At 37.0% G+C, this 24,160-nt stretch overlaps 1 protein-coding gene across 2 annotated transcripts in view; it reads right to left on the bottom strand.

Annotated features, from left to right (window-relative positions):
- Positions 1–6,460: 6,460 nt before the first annotated feature.
- The window catches only part of LOC110288388 (vomeronasal type-2 receptor 116-like), a 43,852-nt gene continuing 26,152 nt past the window's right edge, over positions 6,461–24,160 (bottom strand). Inside the window, exons 4-6 of one of the 2 annotated variants that reach the window (XM_085842962.1) lie at positions 23,251–23,478; positions 19,151–19,274; positions 6,463–8,728 (exon numbers count right to left, since the gene is read on the bottom strand). In XM_085842962.1, coding sequence (XP_085699088.1) covers positions 7,800–8,728; positions 19,151–19,274; positions 23,251–23,478 — 1,281 coding nt within the window. In that variant the 3' untranslated portion in view covers positions 6,463–7,799. Of the gene's footprint in view, positions 8,729–19,150; positions 19,275–23,250; positions 23,479–24,160 lie in introns of both variants that reach the window. The other variant, XM_085842963.1, reaches the window with a different exon arrangement.

The raw sequence follows: 24,160 nt of genomic DNA on the forward strand, positions 1-24,160 counted from the left end.
TTATGCAAGAAAGATCGAAGCTCATTTTTTTTAATCCATAATGAGTGAATTCATTCTGCACTGGCACTTGATCTCTTGCTCCATATGCATATATAAGTATGGATATGTGTGTATGAGTATGTAATTATGAGTTAAGTATGTTGCTGTCCCCAACTGTTTTGAATGGAGATGTACAAGTGGGTAAGCATGAACCTGTATATATGTTTATGTTGGTTTATCCATATTTGGTTGTGTAATTTTTTCTTTTCTTCTGCAAATATAACTCTCTACTCCAGGTTCAAGAGAAATTTATTGTTCTAAACCTCCCACTAGCCTAAGAAGTGAGGCGCGCTCTTCCGGTCAGAAAAGCACCGGGGCAGCTGGGGCGCAGGGTCGGCTGACACTCCCCAGCTACCCACAACACCCGCCACAGGATCTTAAGACTTCTGGTGAGTGGAGCACAGCTTCTGCTCCAATCCAATTGCTCGCGGGACCTGAGACTGCATTAGTTAGGGAAGCAGAAACCGGCCTGAGTAGGGCCACAGGCCTCATCCGGCCGGATCAGCGCCAGGGTAGCTGGAGCACAGGGTTGCCTGACACCCGCCAGCTACCCACGACCCCAGCCGCAGGATTTTGGGACTGCTGGTGAGTGGAACACAGCTTCTGCTCCAGTCCAATCACGAGGGATCTGAGACTGCTCTGGTTGGGGAGAGAGAAATCCAGCCTACATAGGGCCACAAGCCTCTTCCGGTCAGAAAAGCACCGGGGCAGCTGGGGCGCAGAGTCGGCTGACACTCGCCAGCTACCCACAACACCCGCCACAGGATCTTAAGACTTCTGGTGAGTGGAGCACAGCTTCTGCTCCAATCCAATTGCGCGCGGGACCAGAGACTGCATTAGTTAGGGAAGCAGAAAACCGGCCTGAGTAGGACCACAGGCCTCTTCCGGCTGGACCAGCACCGGGGTACCGTCAGCTACCCACGACCCCCGCCGCAGGATTTAGAGACTGCTGGTGAGTGGAACAAAGCTTCTGCTCCAATCTTTAAACAGTGACAACGATAACAACTAACCCCAGAGATTACCAGATGGCGAAAGGTAAACGTAATAATCTTACTAACAGAAACCAAGACCACTCACCATCATCAGAACCCAGCACCCCCACTTCGCCCAGTCCAGGGCACCCCAACACACCGGAAAAGCTAGACACGGATCTAAAAGCATATCTCCTGATGATGGTAGAGGACTTCAAGAAGGACTTTAATAACACACTTAAAGAAATACAGGAGAACACTGCTAAACAGGCAGAAGACACTAAAGAGGAAGCACAAAAATCCCTTAAAGAATTGCAGGAGAACACTGCTAAAGAGTTACAAATCCTTAAAGAAAAACAGGATAACATAATCAAACAGGTAGAAGTCCTTACAGAAAAACAGGAAAACACATCCAAACAGATGATGGAAATGAACAAAACCATACTAGACCTAAAAAGGGAAGTAGACACAATAAAGAAAACCCAAAATGAGGCAACACTGGAGATAGAAACCCTAGGAAAGAAATCTGGAACCATAGATACGAGCATCAACAACAGAATACAAGAGATGGAAGAGAGAATCTCAGGTGCAGAAGATTCCATAGAGAACATCCGCACAACAATCAAGGAAAATGTAAAACGCAAAAAGATCCTAACTCAAAACATCCAAGAAATACAGGACACAATGAGAAGACCAAACCTAAGGATAATAGGAGTGGATGAGAATGAAGATTTTCAACTCAAAGGACCAGCAAACATCTTCAACAAAATTATAGAAGAAAACTTCCCAAGTCTAAAGAAAGAGATGCCCATGAACATACAAGAAGCCTACAGAACTCCAAATAGACTGGACCAGAAAAGAAATACCTCCCGACACATAATAATCAGAACAACAAATGCTCTAAATAAAGATAGAATACTAAAAGCAGTAAGAGAAAAAGGCCAAGTAACATATAAAGGCAAGCCTATCAGAATTACACCAGATTTTTCACCAGAGACTATGAAAGCCAGAAGATCCTGGACGGATGTTATACAGACACTAAAAGAACACAAATTCCAGCCCAGGCTACTATACCCAGCCAAACTCTCAATTAACATAGATGGAGAAACCAAAGTATTCCACGACAAAACCAAATTCACACATTATCTCTCCACGAATCCAGCCCTTCAAAGAATAATAACAGAAAAAAACCAATACAAGGACAGGAACCACGCCCTAGAAACAACAAGAAGTTAATCCCTCAACAAACCTAAAAGAAGACAGCCACAAGAACAAAATGCCAACTTTAACAACAAAAATAACAGGAAACAACAATTACTTTTCCTTAATATCTCTTAATATCAATGGACTCAACACCCCGATAAAAAGACATAGACTAACAAACTGGCTACACAAACAACACCCAACATTTTGCTGCTTACAGGAAACTCATCTCAGAGAAAAAGATAGACACTACCTCAGAATGAAAGGCTGGAAAACAATTTTACAAGCAAATGGTATGAAGAAACAAGCTGGAGTAGCCATTCTAATATCTGATAAGATTGACTTCCAACCCAAAGTCATTAAAAAAGACAGGGAGGGACACTTCATACTCTTCAAAGGTAAAATCCTCCAAGAGGAACTATCAATCCTGAATATCTATGCTCCAAATACAAAGGCAGCCACATTCATTAAAGAAACTTTAGTAAATCTCAAAGCACACATTGCACCTCATACAATAATAGTGGGAAACTTCAACACACCACTTTCACCAATGGACAGATCATGGAAACAGAAACTAAACAGGGACACAGAGAAACTAAGAGAAATTATGAATCAAATGGATCTGGCAGATATCTACAGAACATTCTATCCTAAAACAAAAGGATATACCTTCTTCTCAGCACCTCATGGTACCTTCTCCAAAATTGACCACATAATTGGTCACAAAACAGGCCTCAACAGATACAAAAATATTGAAATTGTCCCATGCATCCTATCAGATCACCATGGACTAAGGCTGATCTTCAATAACAAAATAAATAATAGAAAGCCAACCTTCACGTGGAAACTGAACAACACTCTTCTCAATGATACCTTGGTCAAGGAAGGAATAAAGAAAGAAATTAAGGACTTTTTAGAGTTCAATGAAAATAAAGCCACAACATACCCAAACTTATGGGATGCAATGAAAGCATTTCTAAGAGGAAAACTCATAGCTCTGAGTGCCTCCAAAAGGAAACTAGAGAGAGCACACATTAGCAGCTTGACAACACACCTAAAAGCACTAGAACAAAAGGAAGCAAATTCACCCAAGAGGAGTAGACGGCAGGAAATAATCAAACTCAGGGGTGAAATCAACCAAGTGGAAACAAGAAAAACTATTCAAAGAATCAACCAATCAAGGAGCTGGTTCTTTGAGAAAATCAACAAGATAGATAAACCCTTAGCCAGACTCACCAGAGGGCACAGGGAAAGCATCCTAATTAACAAAATCAGAAATGAAAAAGGAGACATAACAACAGATCCTGAAGACATCCAAAACACCATCAGATCCTTCTACCAAAGGCTATACTCAACAAAACTGGAGAACCTGGATGAAATGGAGAAGTTCCTAGACAGATACCAGGTACCAAAGTTGAATCAAGATCAGGTTAATGATCTAAACAGCCCTATATCCCCCAAAGAAATAGAAGCAGTCATTAATAGTCTCCCAACTAAAAAAAGCCCAGGACCAGATGGGTTTAGTGCAGAGTTCTATCAGACCTTCAAAGAAGATCTAATCCCCGTTCTTCACAAACTATTCCACAAAATAGAAACAGAAGGTACTCTACCCAACTCATTCTATGAAGCCACAATTACTCTGATACCTAAACCACAAAAAGACCCAACAAAGATAGAAAACTTCAGACCAATATCCCTTATGAATATTGATGCAAAAATCCTCAATAAAGTTCTTGCTAACCGAATCCAAGAACACATCAAAACAATCATCCATCCTGACCAAGTAGGTTTCATCCCAGGGATGCAGGGATGGTTCAATATACGGAAATCCATCAACGTAATCCAGTATATAAACAAACTCAAAGACAAAAACCACATGGTCATCTCGTTAGATGCGGAAAAAGCATTTCACAAGATCCAACACCCATTCATGATAAAAGTCTTGGAAAGATCAGGAATTCAAGGCCCATACCTAAACATGATAAAAGCAATCTACAGCAAACCAGTAGCCAACATCAAAGTAAATGGTCAGAAGCTTGAAGCAATCCCTCTAAAATCAGGGACTAGACAAGGCTGTCCACTTTCTCCATACCTATTCAACATTGTACTTGAAGTCCTAGCCAGAGCAATTCGACAACAAAAGGAGATCAAAGGGATACAAATTGGAAAAGATGAAGTCAAAATATCACTTTTTGCAGATGATATGATAGTATATATAAGTGACCCTAAAAATTCCACCAGAGAACTCCTAAGCCTGATAAACAGCTTTGGTGAAGTAGCTGGATATAAAATTAACTCAAACAAATCAATGGCCTTTCTCTACACAAAGAATAAACAGGCTGAGAAAGAAATTAGGGAAACAACACCCTTCTCAATAGTCACAAATAATATAAAATATCTTGGCGTGACTCTAACTAAGGAAGTGAAAGATCTGTATAATAAAAACTTCAAGTCTCTGAAGAAAGAAATTATAGAAGATCTCAGAAGATGGAAAGATCTCCCATGCTCATGGATTGGCAGGATCAACATTGTAAAAATGGCTATCTTGCCAAAAGCAATCTACAGATTCAATGCAATCCCCATCAAAATTCCAAATCAATTCTTCAACGAATTAGAAAGTGCAATCTGCAAATTCATCTGGAATAACAAAAAACCTAGGATATCTTCCCTTATGGGACCACTTTTGATTTTGCTTCTGCTTTTAATTATATGTCCATGTATATTAAATAAGGTAGTAACCTTTATTAGAGCTGTTTATGAGTGCTGTTCAGATTTTGATGTTACGCCAACATTATCATGCTTTAGAAATTCAAGAAAATCAATATTATGAAGATACTGAAATCTAGTTCTATGATTGGAACTAGGTACTAGAAGAAGTGGGGAGATGAAAGACCAGGAAAAATTCAGACCCCTTAGTCAACAGAGTAAAAGAAGAATGTAGGTTAGCCAGTTAAGTGACCTTGTTCTAGGAACTGGCTGACCACAAAAGTTAGATTAAAATCTTGAGAGCAATCTTGAGAAGCAGGGAGTTTCCCCTTGTGGTTTTTAGTTCCCCCTTGTGATTTTTCACTGTTATTTTCCAATAACACCCTCCTTATGCCTTTGGGTTATGGTTTCTTTCTTTAAATACTCCTTCTAGTACTCAGTGTTGAACTCCTCTACCCCTGTGTGGGATACAAGTTGGCCCTAGCACGCTGGTTCCTATCAATAAAACTCATGTGATTGCAGCAAGGACAATCTCTTGTGAGTTCTTGGGGGATTGCACCTTCCCGTGACTTCAGTGAGGATCTCCCCTCTTTGGGGGTCTTTCAATATCACCCTGAGTGAGGTGACTCAGACCCAACAGGACATGCATGGTATGTACTCACTAATAGGTGGATATTAGCCAAAAAATACAGAATACCCAGGATGCAATCCACAGAACTCAAAAAGGTTAACAAACCAAAGAGCCCAAATGATAATTCCTCAGTCCCACTTTGGAGGGAGAAGAAAGCAATCACAAAATGAGGAGGGAAGAGCCCTGGGTAGGAAAGAGAAAAGAGAGAGAAAGAGGGGAATATTATCAGCTATTGGGTGGAAGAAACAGGATTGAAGCCTTGAGGGTCAGCACAAAGAATAAAAACAGGCAACCTAGGGAGATAGGGTGGGGGAGGGCCCTCCAGAATGTATCCAAGGCCAGGGAGGTTGAGGCCCTCAGGACTTAAAGGGAGGGACCTTAGATGAAATGCCCAACATTGTGGAATGGGAACTTATAGATTCCACCTTCAGTGGAGGGATAGGACTTCAACTGGATGGATGGTGTTGCCATCTCACAATGAATAACTATGAACAAACTGCCAGGACAAATATGGAGAAGATCCTGAGACTAAGGATGTCCAGTGAGAGACCCAAATTGGGATTAAGTTCAGGTGGATGTTTTGAGGCTTGACACTATGAGGCTATGTTGTGCTCACAGAAAAGGGCCTATCATGACTCCCCTCTGAAACACCCAATAGGCAGATGAATGAGTCAGATCCAGATATACTGCATCCACTCCAGAAGTGACATGCATTACAGGCCTGAAAACCTGAAAGCAGTCACGAGGCAGGGAGTTTCAAGGAAACTTTTGCCTCCTGGAACCTTGGCATTCCCATAGCCCGTATACTCAAACCCTGTCCCCATGTTAGTCTGGTATATGGATCCATGTGCTCTCTTTCAGTATTCTTTTATTATAAGTGCCTTTAAGGATTGATTTTCACATAGCTAAGCCTCCACCAGTGTCCCAATGGTTCCTAGAAAATCCTTGAAGCTGACCCTGAGCTTGGAATTCAGTAAGAATGTTACCTATTCAGTAACATTCAAATTCACTTCTAGTAGAGACAGTGCAACTAATTAGGCATTACAAAGAACAGAGCTAGAAAAGCTCAGGGCTAGTCTGCAATTACTAGTAAAGTAATTAAATTAAAGTAATTACTTAGGACAATAGCCGAGTCACACCCAAACACAGGAATACATAATGGCCTAGCAAATAGGTGGGTTGTCCTTGAAAGAGTTAGTGGAAGGGAATTCTCCTGGTACAGGTTTCTTCACTAGGCCCAGAGGAATAGCACTATCAGGTATTTACTAAAGAACCCCTGGTGGTAGGTTTAACAGTAGACTAGCATTGCATCAGAGCATTCAATTGGCTGCTGTGTTTAGTTGATCTTTTTAATTAAGTGGTAAATGCAGCCTGGAACCTGCCATCTTTTTATGTATGCATTCAAGTCACTGTAACTTGGCAGATGTGTTCTCCTGGCTTTTCTTGTTTTTCTTCTGTATTAAAAGTCTGGTGTTCATCAGATCCAGCACACTCTCTCGTGCCCTCGTCTGTCTGTCAATACTTGCCAACTCCATGTACACCTGCCAGAACCCCTGATTCCCACGGATTGAGAGGGGTCAACTGGGTCAGGTCTGTGACACAGATATTTATTCACAACCAGTTGAAACAAGCTTCTGTCCCCTGTGGTTGAATTAGGGAAAAGCTGGAAGAAGCTAAGGAGGAGGGCGACCCTGTAGGAGAACCAGAAATCTCAAATTACCTGGATCCCAGAGATCTCTCAGACACTGGGCCAGGAACCAGGCAGCACACACTAGATAATATGAGGCCCCCAACACATATACAGCCAGGGCTGGACTCAGTCAGTAGAGATACACCTAACCTTCAAGGGACTAGAGGACCAAAGGAGAGTGGAGGTCTGGTGGGGTTGGAGATGGCAGGGTGGAGACATCCTCATGGAGATAGGGTAGGAGGTATAGAATGTGGAACAGACATAGAATGGATTAGGAGGGGGAGAAAATCTGAACTGAAAAAAAAGACTAATTTATATAAAATAAAAGATTTGAAAATGTGAAATATTATGAGAACTATTGTGGTATGAAGTTTAATGTGGCAGTCACACTGTGTGAAATTGATTACATACTTCATCATGGGGTTCCAGGGAATCAAGCTATGGATAGAATATTTGGTGAGAATGTATATCCACAAAGCTATCATAAGAACAACATGCCATAACTTTACATTTGACAGTCAAACTGGTTGAGATCTTGAAAAATTCAATTTAGTGTGAACTATGTTTTAAGTAAAGTTTTGCTCCTGTGGTGTCTTTTATCTCTGTTGTGAGTAAGTGTGTTCAATTCTGGCCTAAACAAAACAATGTAGCACTTAGGAGCAAAGACTATGATAAGAATGCTTGCACTGGAAGCCAAGATAGAGAACATTTCCATAGCCACCATGACCTTCCCGGAGGTGCTGTGGCATACAGGGAGGAACATGACCCATACACTGCAGAACACAAGCATGCTGAAAGCCAGGGACTTAGATTCATTAAATCTGTCAGGCAGTCTCCTGGATAAGAAAGCCAAGAGGTAACTCCCAAAGGCCATGACTCCCAGGTAGGCCAGAGTGCAGTAGAAGTAAATATATGAGCCCTTGCTGCAAAGAATGATGATGTGTCCATGTTCAGAGTGATAATCCTTGTCAATAAATGGAGGAGATGTTCCCAGCCATATACCAGAGAGAAGTACTTGTATCAGCGTGCCAACTGGAATGACAAATTTAGGGACCTGTGATGTCAGCAACCATCTTATCTTTCTTCCTGGAGTAGTAATCTTGAAGGCCATAACTACAGTGATGGTTTTGGCCAACACAGTGGATAGGGCCACAGTGAACAGAAGTCCAAACATGTACTGTTGCATTATACACATTGCTGTATTTGGAAGGCCAATAGAGAGCAATGGACAGAGGAAACAGAGGATGAGAGTGATGAGCAGGATATAACTGAGAGATCTATTATTGGCCTTTATAATTGGAGTGCCTCTGTGGTCTACAAATATCCAAATGACAAGAGCTGTGAATGTTGAGAATCCAAGGGACAGAAGAGTGATCCCCTTCCCCAAGGGATCATTATAGGACAGAAAGGTTACAGTTTTCTTCAGGCAGTGTCTCTTCTCTGCACTTGCATAATGAGTTTCTGGACAGTGCACACACTGATCCATACCTGGTAGAAATGAAGTTGGTTATGAATCCATGGTCAAGGTTTCTCTTTACCCTAATATATTATAGAGTTCAAACTCATTGCATTGTTATTACAATCAAGAATTTTAAAATGAATAATCCTACAAGTTAAGGTTTGTACTCCTTTCAAAAAAAAAACAAACAAACAAAAAAAAAAATCCAGGAGGAAAAGCCTCTTCTGGAGAAACATGTGGTTTTCACATTACACATTATAAACAAATCACTGAGCAAACCAGGCAGGAACTGAAAGTGGGATAAGGAGTGTAGAACTGAATCTGTGTACTTTGGGGTGTGGTTTTGCCTGCCCTGCCTCTACCATATTCCTCAACCTTTGTTATGTAGCTCATGATCACCTCCTCAGAGATCACAACAATCCAGTGAGGCTGTCCATCCCACAGCAATCACTAACTACAATATGTGCAAGAGGCTTGCCTACAATCCAGCCTTTGAAAACACTTTTAATACTGGTTTTCTTTTATGCCATAAATATTGATTGTATCAAATTGATAATGAAAATATGCAGAAAACCATATTACTAGAGCCCATTTATTTAACTGTATATTGAAATGTTCACATTTTCTTTTTCAACCTATCTTTATTTATATTTTATAATATAGTTGAAACTTACATTTAGATCTTGAGAATACCAAATTATAGTGCAAAAAATAATTCACTTCTTATACCAGTTCACAAAAAAAGTTTCTTAATTCCCAATAGATTATGTGAATTCATTTTTTAAAAGATATTGTTCATTGAATTTCTTGTATAAAATGATGGTTGTCTTAGATGTATGAAATCTTTTCTTCTTGTGTGATCTTTATTGGATATCACTGAATAATTGTTCAAAGCATTTCTTATCTTTTTCCACCCCTCTCATTTTTGTTGACAAGTAAATCTCACAGATGTTATTGTGAATATGTGGATGTTACAGAAAAGTTAGAGGGACCTAACTCTAATCATTTCTCTGTTTTTTGACAAAATTCTGGATAGTATGGGAGATGTAAACTCCTTTACATATTGAGAGAATTTTGTGACTATTACTTTATGGAAGTTTTGATAAACTTAGTTAAAATTTTTCAGTCAAACACCTACTTAATAATAAAACTCATGTTTTCTGTGGTCCTCTAGAACAGATTTTAAGAACTGAATCATTGTGAATCAAACTTAGAGGAAGAAAATATATGATGTTCTTTAATGACTCATTTTATGACATGTATAACTTTCCGTATTTTTGTAAATGTTTCATTTCAAAACTAGTTTGTTTCATTTTTCCTAAATCATATAGAAAGATTTTACATTTAATTCCATTTTCACTCTACTCTGTATTTGTGTATATTTCTTATGCTTTTTAAAATTCTCCTGTCACAATAGTTAACATTTTCTCAATGTGTCCATTTCTGCTAATGTCACACTCATATAAATCTATACTGGTCTGATTTTAGATCTTTTTTGTTGCAATGGTGTGTTAGCTTCTAATATGTGTTTTGTATAAACAATATCCATTCATTAATGGAGACTTGTAACAAAATTTTATTTTGTTTAAAACTTATGTTTTGTCTTGAAATGTAGGTTTTGTATAATTCCCTATATTTTATCAGTAATTTCTTTAACTTTTGAATGTCCAACTCTGTATTTTTTTAAATCAATAAAATCTGATGTGATATATGTAAAAAGATTCTTCATTCTACTCTATCAATCCAAATGTATATACCTCTGAAATGTTTAATCTTTAGTCTATGAAAGTAGAAGAATTTTGAGGGTACATTTGTATGGTCCTTCTATAATCACATTAAATTCATAAATGAAATGACTATGTCTTCAATCTGCATAGAGGAACTATAACCAAATGAACATTCAGTTAGGTAGTCTTTATGTTTTATCTCTATATGTTCCAGAGGAATAACTTATGTATAATGTGTTTATAGTATACTAATGGGAATTAATAGATAAGGAAATATAATTATCCTGCTTTCCAGACCACACTTCCATTCTCTCACCACGTGTCTGCCTAGCTTCATCAGACCTATTGGTCCAGAACCATAAAGGTTAGATTCCCTTCCTACACCCATCTTCCCTGCCCAATGATCCTAACCAGCTGCCCTAAGAAGCCTGCTATCAATGCCAGATATAAACTGTCCAGCCATCTCTATGCCCACGATTTTAAGACCTGATGTTTCAGAACCATTCAAGCCAAGAAGTCTCACCAGGGGCTTATCACACTAGGATTATTGAGGCTAAGCCCCATCACAATATATAGTATAACAAGAACATGCAGTGACTAAAAATATCTAGATGCCTAATGGCATGAAATGGATTCAAACAACAAAAGTCAAGGACCATAGAGCACACCTATCCTACAACTTCAAGCCCTGCATAACTTAACACAACCAAACCACAATGCCCTGAAATCCAATCTTATGAAGATGATAGATTCATTTAAGGAGAAAGTGAATAAATTCCTTAAAGAAATAAAGGGAACCAAATATAGGACTTTAAAGAGGAAACAAATAAATCCCTTAAAGAAATACTAGAAATTGCAATTAACCAGGGGATTAAATAAAACTGTTCAAGACATGATAGTGGAAATAGAAGCAATAAAAAATATAAACTGAAGAAAAACTGGAGATGGAAACCCTAGGGAAGAGAATGAGAACAACAGATGCAAGAATCACAAACACAGAAAGGATGGAGGAGAGAATTTCAGGTAAACAATGAAAGAAATTATACATAAGTAGAAGAAATGTTAATTCTAAGATAACCCTGAAACAAAATATCCAGGAAATTTGGGGTAACAATGAAAACACCTAACCAAAGAATGATAGGAATAGAAATTAAAGAGTCTCAGCTCCAAGGATGAGAAAGTTTTTCTACAAAATCATAGTACAAAATATTCACAACTTAAAGAGAAAAATTTCTATAAACATCTAATATGCTTGCAGAACACAAAGTATATTGGAACAGAATAGGAAGCCCTCTCTCAACAAAATAATAAAAATATGGAATTTAGAGAACAACAACAACAATGAAAAAGAATATTAAAAGCAACAAGGGAAAAAGACCAGGTAACATACTATTTCAGACCTACTAGAATTGTGCCTTTTTGATAGAGACTCTAAAAACTGTAGGGCCTTGACAAGTATCTTAAAACCTATAGAAATACACATGCCAATCTAGAGTACTACACCTAGAAAAATTCTCAATGAACACAGATAGAGAAAACAATGATATTTCAAGAAAACTCTAAATTTAGACAATATCTATCCACAAATTCAGTCCTACAAAAAACCTAATTAAAGGAAAACTCCAACAGAAAGAGGATAACTACTTTCAAGAAAACACGGAAGATAAATAATTCTATACCAGAAAAATAAAGTTAAACACACAATAACACATACACACTAACACTACAAACATCAAAATCACAGGGGTAAACAATAACTGGCTGTTAATGTCTCTCACCAGCAATGGACTCAACTTTCCAATAAAAAAGAAACAGGCAAACAGAACAAATCAAAAATAGGAACCATCCTTTTGCTGCAAAAAGGAAACACAGTTCAACAATGATAGTTAGATAGTTATTACCTCAGAATAAATGCTATAATTTTTTTCTGGGCCACAGGACCCTAGAAGAAAGATGAAGTAACTATTCTTGTATGTATTAAAATAGACTTTCAACTATAATTAAACAAAGCAAATGGGAAAGGACACTACATACTCATTAAAGAAAAAAATCCACTAAAATGATATCTCAATTCTCAACATGTATGCTCCTAATTCAAGGGCGCCCATGTTTGTAAAAGAATCATTCCTAAAGTTGGAAACACACATCAAACTCTACATGTTAAAAGTGGTTGATTTCTATGCCCCATTCTCACCAACTGATATGTTATTCAGTCAAAAACTAAACAGAGAAATATGAAAACTGGCAGAAAGTATGAATCAAATGGACCTAAAAGACATCTAGATAATATTCCACACAAACACATAAGAATATACAACTTTCTCATCACCCAATTCTTCCCCCAAAATTTAGCAGATAATCAGTCTCAAAGCATCCTTCACAGATACGAGAAAATTGAAATAACACCTTTTCCTCTATGATGGAGGAAAGCTGGACTTCAGCAACAACAGAAACACCAGAAAGCATACACACTTATGGAAATTAAACAAGCCTCTACTCCATGATCTCTGGTTCAGGGAAGAAATAAAGAAAGAAATTTTTAGAATTCAGTAAAAATAAAGGCACAGCATATGCAAATTCTTGGGAAACAGTAAAAATAATTCTAAGAGGAAAGTCCATTACACCAAGAATGCCCATAAAAAATTTAATTTGAAATTTTTCATATGAAGAATTTAAATGTATACCTAAAACTATAGAAAAAAGAAGAAAACACAGTTAAGAGGAGTCAAGGGCAGAAAATAATCTGATTTCAATAATCTGAATCAATCAATTACAAAAAATGGACTAATGAAGCCAAGAACTAGCTCTTAGAGAAAATCAACGAAATAGACATACCCACACCAAAATAACTAAAGATATAGAGATGGTGTCAAAATAAATAAAATCCAAAAAGAAAAGTGAGAGAAAACAAGACAAAAAAAGCATAAATAAAGCATCAGGTCTTACTTCAAATCTTGTAATCTACAAAATTGGAAAATCTTAATAAAGAGGGCAATTTTCTAAACATGTAACACACTAACAAAGTTTAAATCAAGATCAGGAAACCTATATAAATAGCCCTAAAACCCTGAGAAAAGAGATGCAGTCTTGTAATGTCTCTTAACCAAAAATGCCCAGGGTCAGATGATTTTATTGCAGAATTTTACCAGACTTTCAAAGAAAAGATAATACCAATATTCCACAAATTACTCCACCCAATAGAAACAGAGGAACACCGTGGAACTCATTCTATATGACTTCTGTCATACTGATACCCAAATTACACAAGACTCAACAAAAGAGAATTTTAGACCTATTTCCCTCATGAATACTGATGAAGAAATGAGCACACACACACTATATATATATGGATATATGGATATATGGATATATATGGATATATATGGATATATATGGATATATGTATAGATGGATAGATGGATAGATGGATAGATGTATATATGTATATATATATGTATATATGTATATGTATGTATATACATGTGTGTGTATATATATATGTGTGTGTGTTCATATATATATGAACAAATCAAAAACATCTTAGCCATAATCTAATAAGCGTCATCCAAGGGATTCAAGGATGGCTAAATACATGAAAACCCATCTGTGTAATTCACTATATAAATAAACTAAAAAAAAAAAAGCTCATGATCATCTGATTAGATACAGAAAAATGACTTTAACAAAATATGACACTAATTCCTTTCAAAAGTCTTGGAGAAATCAGCGATACAAGACACATATCTAAACGTTATAAAACCAACATATGGCAAATGGATAGCCAACATCTGATTACATGGAGAGAAAATTAGGCAATTCCACTAAAATCAGGGACAAGAGACGGCTACCCAATCTCTCTAATCTATTCAATACAGTACTTGAAGTTCTACTTTGAGCTATCAGAGAACTAAAAGAGATCAAGTGGATTCAAATTGGAAAGAAAGAAGTCTAAGGATTGCTATTCACAGATGATATAATAAATACAAATAACCCAAAATTTTACCAGAGAACACCTTCAGCAAAGTGGCTAGATTCAAAATTAACTAAAAAAATAGTCCTCCTTTATACAAATGATAAATTAACTGAGAAAGAAATAAGGGAAATAAAACACTTTACAATATTTACAAATAATACAAATATCTTCATGTAACTCTAACCATGCAATTTAAACACCTATATAACAGAATTCACTGTAAAAAAATTAAGGAAGATTTCAGAATATGGAAAGATTTCCCATGCTCTTGAATGGTAGGTTTAACATAATGTACATGGCTATCTTACCAAAACCAATCTACATATTTAGTGTGATGCCCATAAAAATTCCAATACAATTCATTACATACCTTAAAATAGCAATTCTTAACTTCATATGAAAAAAATCAGAAAAAGAAAGAAAGAAAGAAACAAATAACCTAAAATTGCTATAACAAGCCTAAACTATAATTAAACTCTTGGAGGTGCACACATCCCAGAACTCTAGGTATATTATCAAAGAATAGTAATAAAATATGCATGATATTAGTATAGGAAAAAAACCAGGTTGATCCATGGCATCAATCTTCAAATATTGCCACATACATACCTACAGACACAAAACCATAGAATGTGAAAAAGAAAGCATCTTAAAGAATTAGTGCTGAATTAATGGGATGTCTGCATGTAGAGGAATGAAAATAGATTTTTATCTATCTTCCTACACAAAACTTCAAGTGAAATGGACTAACGATCTTAACATAAAGACAAATAAAATAAATCTAGTAGAAGAATACTGAGGAATAGCCTGTAATGCATTGGTACTAGAGACAACTTCCTGTACAGAAGAGCAATGGATCAGGCTCTAAGATAAAGAATTCATAAATGGTAACTAATCAAACTAAAAAAACCTGCTATTAGGCAAGAACACTCTGGAAATCAATTTGCTGGATTATCAGAAAATGTCAATATTTCTGCCTCAAGATCCAGCTCTATCACTTCTGGTCATAAGTCCAAAGATGGCACATTATTCCACAGTGACACTGGCTCAACTATGTTCATATCAGTTTTCTTCCTAATAACCAGAAACTGGAAACAACCTACATATCCCTTAACTGAAGAATGGATAGATAAAGAGTAATTGGTATGCCTACAGAATGGAGTACTATTTAGCCATTAAAAACAAGGACATCGTGAATTTTGCAAGGAAATTGATGGAACTTGAGACTATCATCCAGAGATTGGTAACCCCAAAGGATTATCATGGTATGTTTACAATTATACATGGATATTAGCCATACGTACAGGATACACACAATACACACTAAAGAGCCAAAGCTAAACTAAAAGTAACACCCAAGTGAGGGTACTTGATTCTCACTTAGAAGGTAGAATATAATAGTTATAGGAGGCAGATGGAATGAGGAATCTGGGTGGCAGAAAGGACAAGGAGGTGAACTGGGGTTTTCCTGATCAAGTATACAGAGAAATACAAGAGAAAGATAGAGTGCCAGGAGAATAGAAATATGTAGATTGGGGTAGAGGAAGGCAAACATTTTGAGGATCTGTTAAGATCTGGGATATGGGAGCCCCCAGCAATCAAAGGGGGTGAACTTAACTCAGAGTCATAATAGTGGTTCTTTGGAACCTGAAAAGTCTACCTCCTTGAGCCAGGAAGCCACTATTGAAGCAGTAGGGAAACCAACTCACAGACACAATTTTTGACACCAAATTCATCCTATGAACACAAGATGCAGAAACAGGGGTTGAAGTAGAAACAGAGGGTAGAGAAAACCAATTCCCAATGAAACCAATAGAGACAATGGTCCCATTTCAGTCTCATCCCATTGGAAAATACCAATCCCTGAAATTATTAATGAAAGTCTCTTCTGCTGAATGAAACAGATGCAGACACTCTCCGACAAAACCTGCCCCTCCCTACATATGGAGCAGATGAGCAGCAAAGAAATGAAAAGATATATATCTATGTAGTTCTCGATTGTCTGTCAAGTGTTTTCCTAACTTGGCTGCCTTCTCTGGCCTCAGTAGAAAAGGTCTTGACTAGCGATGTAGACAAATAATACGCCAGGTTAGAAGACAGCCAAAGTGCTGGCTCCTGCCTCTCATTGGAGAATGAGAAAATGGATAGGAGAGGGACTTTCTGAGGATGAGAACAGGAGGTGAGACATGGATTGGGATGTAGAATAAATAATAAAAACAAAATTATCATGCCCCTTGTCAGAAATGAGATATGTGTAATACAATGTACATATAGTACAACCACTCTGGAAGTCAGTCTGGTGGTTCCTCAGAAAATTGGACATAATACTACTGGAAGATCCAGCAATACCTCTCCTGGGCATATACCCAGAAGAAGTTCCAACTGGTAATAAGAACACATGCTCCATTATTTTCATATCAGCCTTATTTATAATAGCCAGAAGCTGGAAAGAATCCAGATGTCCCTCAACAGAAGATTGGATACAGAAAATGTGATACATTTACACAATGGAGTACTACTTAGCTATTAAAAACAATGGATTTATGAAATTCTTGGACAAATGGATGTATCTGGAGGATATTATCCTTAGTGAGGTTATCCAATCACAAAAGAAGCCATTAGATATGCTCACTGATAAGTGGATATTAACCCAGAAACATAGAACACCCAAGATCCAATTTGCAAAACACAAGAAATTCAAGAAGAGGGAAGACCAATGAGTGCAGACTTCATTCCTCCTTAGAATAGGGAACAAAATACCCATGAAAGAAGTTACAAAGACAAAGTTTGGAGCTAAGATGAAAGGATGGACTATCCAGAGACTACCCCACCTGGGGATCCATCCCATAATCAGCCACCAAACCCAGACACTTTTGCATATACCAGAAAGATTTTGCTGAAGGGACCCTGTTATAGCTGTCTCATATGAGGCTGTGCCAGTGCCTGGCAAATACAGAAGTGGATGCTCACAGTCATCTAATGGATGGAACACAGGGCCCCCAATGGAGAAGCTAGAGAAAACACCCAAGGAGCTGAAGGGGTCTGCAACCCTATAGGTGGAACAACAATATGAACTAACCAGTACCCCCAGAGCTCATATCTCTAGCTGCATTTGTAGCAGAAGATGGCCTAGTCAACCATCACAAGGAAGAGAGGCCCCTTGGTATTGCAAACTTTATATACCCCAGTACAGGTGAATGCCAGGACCAAGAAGCAGGAATGGGTGGGTAGGGGAGCAGGGTGGAGGGAAGGTATAGGGAACTTTAGGGATAGCATTTGAAATAGAAAATATCTAATAAAAAAAAGGTTAAAAAAAGAAAATAAAGAAAATGGAATTTATTTCACGAAAAATCCTGAAAGAATGAACAAGTAGCCTTCTTTTTCACATCAGTGTTATTAACCGCAAGTCCCTTCTACTTATGTTTACTATTCAACCTGGAGTGGCCCAATGCTTATGCTACACTTGCTGATTGCAGTCACCTTGTGACTGGCTCATGCTTGTTGTTCTTATTTTGACATTGTTTAAAATTTCCCCCAAATTTTCTGGAATTAATTATTCTTCACTTCATGTCTTGATATGAACACAGGTATGTGCAGTGTTCAGTAGATCTTGACATATTCACTACAGCAACATTACATGCACCCATCTACCAGTGCATCAAAAGGTGATCATGTGCCAAGTTCTCATTTCAAAAGATGTCACATGATCTTTCTACACATTTATATTTGTTTCCAGTAGTTCTAATGAGAACATACATACACTATTGATATTTGGGTGTTGACGAGTTAATGAGTGACACAACATATTATAAACTTTGAGGACACCTCTACTGTTGTGCCAATTACAATAATATTTTCAAATGGTACATAACTATAGTTTCAACTTCATTAGTAGATATGGAAATATTAAATATATAAAATAATTATGCTTCTTGAAAAATGTGAATTAATTTATAAAATTCTATACAAAATAGGTATTCAGTTTTTTAATTGCATCCCTTATATCTCTGACTGTCTGTCTTTCACCCTCTTCACAATAACTTAATTTCTTTGTCTAACCTATTGTTTCAGATGCATTAACTGGGTTGAAGAAAACCTGGCAATAAAATGTTGTAATTAAATTAATTTAAAAACTTTCTTATGCCATAAAACAGATCAAACACAGAAATTGCAACTGGGAAAATGAAATAGCTTTCTGGGTCCACTGTGTGAAATAAGACAATTGTGGAACTACTATAGCAAAGCTAAATTATTCACATTTAAATGTAATGCAAGTGTCATTAAAGTATGCTTTCAAGATTACAAAGACTTTTTTTTTTTCGAGACAGGGTTTCTCTGTGTAGTCCTGGCTGTCCTGGAACTCACTCTGTAGACCAGGCTGGCCTCGAAATCAGAAATCTGCCTGCCTCTGCCTCCCAAGTGCTGGGAATAAAGGCATGTGCTAACCACCACCACCTGGCCAAGATTACAAAGACAATACTCAGCATATTGTTGATTAAATTTATGCTGAAATTTCACATTTGTCTCTGTTGTGAGGAAGTGAATTCTTGATGCCACAATGCCTACAATGACTAAAAAGGTGAGTCATTCCTATGTGTTATTTTAATAGAACATACAGGTAAAAGATTCAGTTGTTAAACTGAAGTAATGTAATGGCCATGTGGTTCCCTTGTCTCGTTTTTTCCTTTACTTAGTTTTGTTAGAGCACTGTAGAAAAAAATGGAAAAGCCTCTGAGAAACTTGTCCTTCACCTGTTTCATTGGAAATCTCATTGTCTGGGCAAGGAGTGCAGTCAAAGCAACAGGTAGGCTTGCTCTCCAGGACAACTTTCCTGAATCCAGGATTGCAGCTCTCACTGCATACAGAGTGAGGAGTCTGAAAAATATTTAATACAAGATACAAAGACACTTAGCTCTTAATTAGTGCACAAGTAAAGTATGTATTTTATAATACAGAAAGTATATTAATTAAAATTTATATCTAAATATGTTGGTTTTTGCAGGTTTACTCCATTGGCCATTGAATGAAAGTGGAAATGATCTTTGGTCAGCAACGGCCATCACTTTCCTTTCCTGAATTTAATGAAATCTGCCCAGTGTCTTAAAGTCACCACTGCCACAATCCTCTGCCTTAGGGAACTTCACCCTCAAACTGTGATGTGACAAAGAAAATTTTTCTATCCTCATATTAATTTTGTTGCCTACATGTTTCCAACAATACAGTTAAGTATAAAAGGGAAATACTCACATTGTTCTTTATTTGTCAAAGGCTTAAAATCAAAGGCCATCTGAACTGACTGTGACTGTGTCTTATCGTGATAAAACAGCATGACCATTGCAAATTGTGGACAGAAAGGTTTATCATGAGTGGAAATAAGGACTGGAGTTGAAGCAGAAAATTTGAGAAAGTAATGGAAATGGAGAACACGCACTATTTCTGTTTACTGTTTGGTAATAGTGTCTTTCTCACCTTAGATACTTAACAACTAAGGACCACCTCCCACCACCCACATTTTATAGGCCATTTGTGATGTTAGTTACTTTTCCATTAATTAATATTTTATTCCATTTATACATCAAATGCTGCCCCTCCTGGTTCACCACCAAAGAGTCCCTCCTCTCCTTCTCTGCTGGAAGGGTGTGCAACCACTATGTGTCCTGCTACCCTGGCACACCAAGATTCTCCAGGATTAGCTGCGTCTTCTTCCACTCTGGCCAAAGAAGGCAGCTCAGCTGTGGAATGAATTGTCCAGAGAGGTATCAGCTTAAGAACAGCCCCCCACTACAGCTCTTTGGGAACTCACATGCATATTGAGCTGCTCATATGCTACATATATTGGGGGTGGGTGAGGCTAAGTCCAACCCATGTACATTGTGATTTGTGACTCAATCTGTGAGATTCCCCAAGAGTCGAGTTTATATGACTCTTGATCTTCCTGTATAGTTCGTAAACATTTCTGGGCTCCAATACTTCCATAATTGTCCTGTAACTGTGTCCAGTGTTAGGCTGTGAGTCTTTTTGCTTGTTTCAGTTAACTGCTGGATGGAGCCTCTGGAAGGACAGTTAAACTAGGTTCTTCTTTGCAAGCATAATAGGTACCATTATATGTGTCAGGGATTGATACTTGCCCCTGGAGTGCTCCTGAAGTTGGGCCAGTTATTGGTTGGCCATTCTCTCAGTCTCTGCAACATCACTGCATTTCTTGTAGCTAGGACTATTTTGGGTCAAAATTTGTGGCTATGTTGTTGCCCTTATCCCTCTACTGCTGGAAATGCTTGGATATAGAAGGTGTCCTCTTTATGTGCCATAACTGCAGTGCTATTGGTCTTAGTTATCATCACATGCACTAACTACTGTTGGCCTTCCTAATGACATGTCTCTGACTCTTCCTTCAGATTTCCCTAACTCCTCCACTCCTGGCAGGTACAGTTCACCTTTGGTTCTCCTATCTGAACATCTTTTCTGACTCTTCTAAGATCTGATACTGAAACCAGCATTCCCTACCACATTCCCTACCACAGAAAGTTATCTCCCTCCATTTACCATTTTATGATTATTTTATACCCCTTCTAAGTGAGATTCAAGCATCCTCGATTTGGCCTTCCTTTTTCTTTGGTTCTATGGATTGTAAAATGTGTATCATGTTCTTAGTCACTAATATTTATTATAAGTGTAACTATTCATGTCTTTTGAATCTAGGTTACCTCATTGAGGATGATATTTTCTATTTCTATCCAATTTCTTGGAAATTTTAAAGTCCTAATTTTTATAGCTGCATAGTATAACATTGTGTGAGTTAACCACATCTTTATCTATCTATCTATCTATCTATCTATCTATCTATCTATCTATCTATCTATCTATCTATGTATATATTGGTTGAGGGACATCTAGGTTGCTTTTAGTTTCTGGCTATAACGAATCAGGCTACTATAAACATAGTGGAGCACATTTCCAAATATGGTGGAGCAGTTTTGAGTATATGTCCAGGAACAGTATATCTGTGTCTTCATGTAGTACTATTTCCAGGTTTCTGAGCAACCACCAGATTGCTTTCCTATGTCCTTGCACAAGTTTGCAATCTCAACAGCAATGGACTAGTGTTCCCATGTCTCTATGTCCTCATTAACAGAAGCTATCTCTTCAGTTTTTATCTTGGCCATTTTATTTGTGTCAGACTGATTTTCAGGGTCATTTTGATTTACATTTCCCTGATCACTAAGATTGTTGAATATATCTTTAACCACTTCTAATACATTTGAGACTCCTCTTTTGAAAATTCTCTGTGTAGCTTTTTATCACATTTTTATTGGGTTATTCACTTTTCAAGTTTTAGAATCTAACTTCATGAGTACATTATTATTTGGAATATTAAACCACTGTTGGATGTAGGGTTAGTGAAGAACTTTTCCCAGATTGCCAGCTTCCATGTTTGTCCTTTGACACTCTTCTAGGCCTTATGGAAGCTTTCCACGGTCATGAGGTCCCATCTATTAATTGTTCCATGATCCACCCAGGATATTGTCTTCTACACCAATGGGTTCAAGATTATTCACCAATTTCTCTTCAATTATACTCAGTGTATCTGGTATCATGGTGAGGTCTTTGACCCATTTCGACTTGGGTGTTTTGAGGAGTGATGAATATGGATCTATTTGCATTGTTCTACAAAGCAGATATCCAGTTGGACCAGAATCATTTGCTGAAGACGCTTTCTTTTTTCATTGTATGTTTCTTTAAGTTTTTGTCAAAAGTCAAGTGTCTATAAATGTACTTCTGGGAATGAATTTCATTCCACTGATTAACTACCTTGTTTCTATACCAAAACCATGCAGTTTTTATACCATTGCTCTGTAGTTCAACTTGAGACCAAGGATGGTAATTCCTCCAGAGGTTATTTTATTGGTAAGGTTCAGTTTTGCATCCTGGCTTATTGTTCTTCCATATGAATTTGATAATTGCTCTTCCAAAGTCTGTAAATGATTGTGTGGTACTTTTGATAGGAATTGCATTGCATTTGTATATTGCTTTGTTAAATATGTGGAATTTTGGTAACAGTCAAAAATAGTTCATTGTCACTAGGTTTATCCAACTAATCTATGAGAAAGGAAGATCTTTCTATCTTCTGAAATCTTCAGTTTCTTTATTCAGGGACTTGAGGTTATTTTCATTCATATCCTTTGATTTGCTTAGGTATTGATGTGGTCCATAATAGCAACCAAGGGTCATTAGATTTAGAAACATAATATTTACTTACAATAGAGACATACCCACCTCTGGGCCAATTAGTCCTATATTCAGATATAGACAATTGTTCCTCAGAACTGTGAGCAGATGTATCCACTTTCACTAATAGTGAAAGACCTGCTGGCTATTCTAAAGAGTGTTGTTTCACTAATTTCTTTCTCTTTATTTTCATAAATTGGGGAAATAAATCCACTCTCAGTATAATGGTCCCTCATGTGTAAACCCTTTCAAAGTACAATACTTGACAGGTTTTGCTTGATGAAAGAGGTTTGGAAATATTATTCCTACTAAGATTCCTCTTGTCAGGTTATTGCAATTTATGTTATTTTGAAAATAAATTTACCAATGACTCAGGAAGTCAATATAAACATCCTGATATCTCTTTTATTACAATGTCCTCAGAAAAGACTAATTGATATCCTTTTTTAAAATGATAAAATGAATAGATAATTGGAAAATATTTAAAACACATCCACCAGAATGAGTCATCAGCAAAAACCTTAAGATTGATAGTTTTTAGTGTATTGATGTGGTCAAAAATACCAACCAAGAGTCATTACATCCAGAAACATATAATATTTACTTCTATTAGATACACACTCACCTCTGTAAATCCTATAGGCCAATTAATCATATATTCAGACATTGACAATTGTTCCCCTTTGGGAGCACTGGGAACAAATGTACCCACTTTCACTAATAGTGAAAGACCTGTTGGGAAATTCCAAATGTTGGTAATATCATACTCTGGATCTGCCTTCCTTTTCCAGTCTAGAACCACATGGTCACCAACAGAATTTTTCACTTGAATCTTCTTCAGAAAAGGGTGAAGCTAAAACATTTATGAAATCCTGTCATGAAATTGCAGTTATAGTGTCATAAGAAGTAATGTTCTGACTGTAAATGTATCGTGTATGTAATATATCATGTTAATGCTGTTTTAATTAATTACCTATGGGGTTGAACAAAGGAAAGCTTAGGAGAATATAAATATTTGTTTTTGTAAATGTCAGTTTGCATAGAATATAATTTATCAAGCAGTGCCAAACAATAAAGGATAAGAGAGAAAACAAGTTTCAACTTAAAAAAAAAAAAAAAAGATTCTAAGTTCATCATTTCTATCACTGTAATCTAATGGAATAAGATATAATTCTAAGTATCTGTAAAATAATGGGAAAGGAGTCTATTTTGCTCCATTATTTTTTAATTGTTTTAGAATTATGCCAAATATTGAAAAATGATCAAGAACTATATAGTAAACAAACATCAACTTCTCTGAAAACTATCTATCTTCTTATATTTTCTGAAAATTTCTTAGCCACTATATTTATGATGAAGTAATTTGAGTTTGGTGGATAAACAGGAGTGATTTTAGCACATAAAAATTCTAATGGCATCCAGGAATATTGGATATATTTTGTATAAAATCAACATGAATACCTGATTTTCTTTGTTTTGTTTTGTATCCAGATTGTTTAGTTAAAAAAAAATCAGACTTTAATAAACTTAACAAT

Source organism: Mus caroli, unplaced genomic scaffold, assembly GCF_978045245.1.
Source record: "Mus caroli unplaced genomic scaffold, Mus_caroli_1 scaffold_9, whole genome shotgun sequence".
In the NCBI taxonomy this organism is placed as follows: Eukaryota; Metazoa; Chordata; class Mammalia; order Rodentia; family Muridae; genus Mus; species Mus caroli.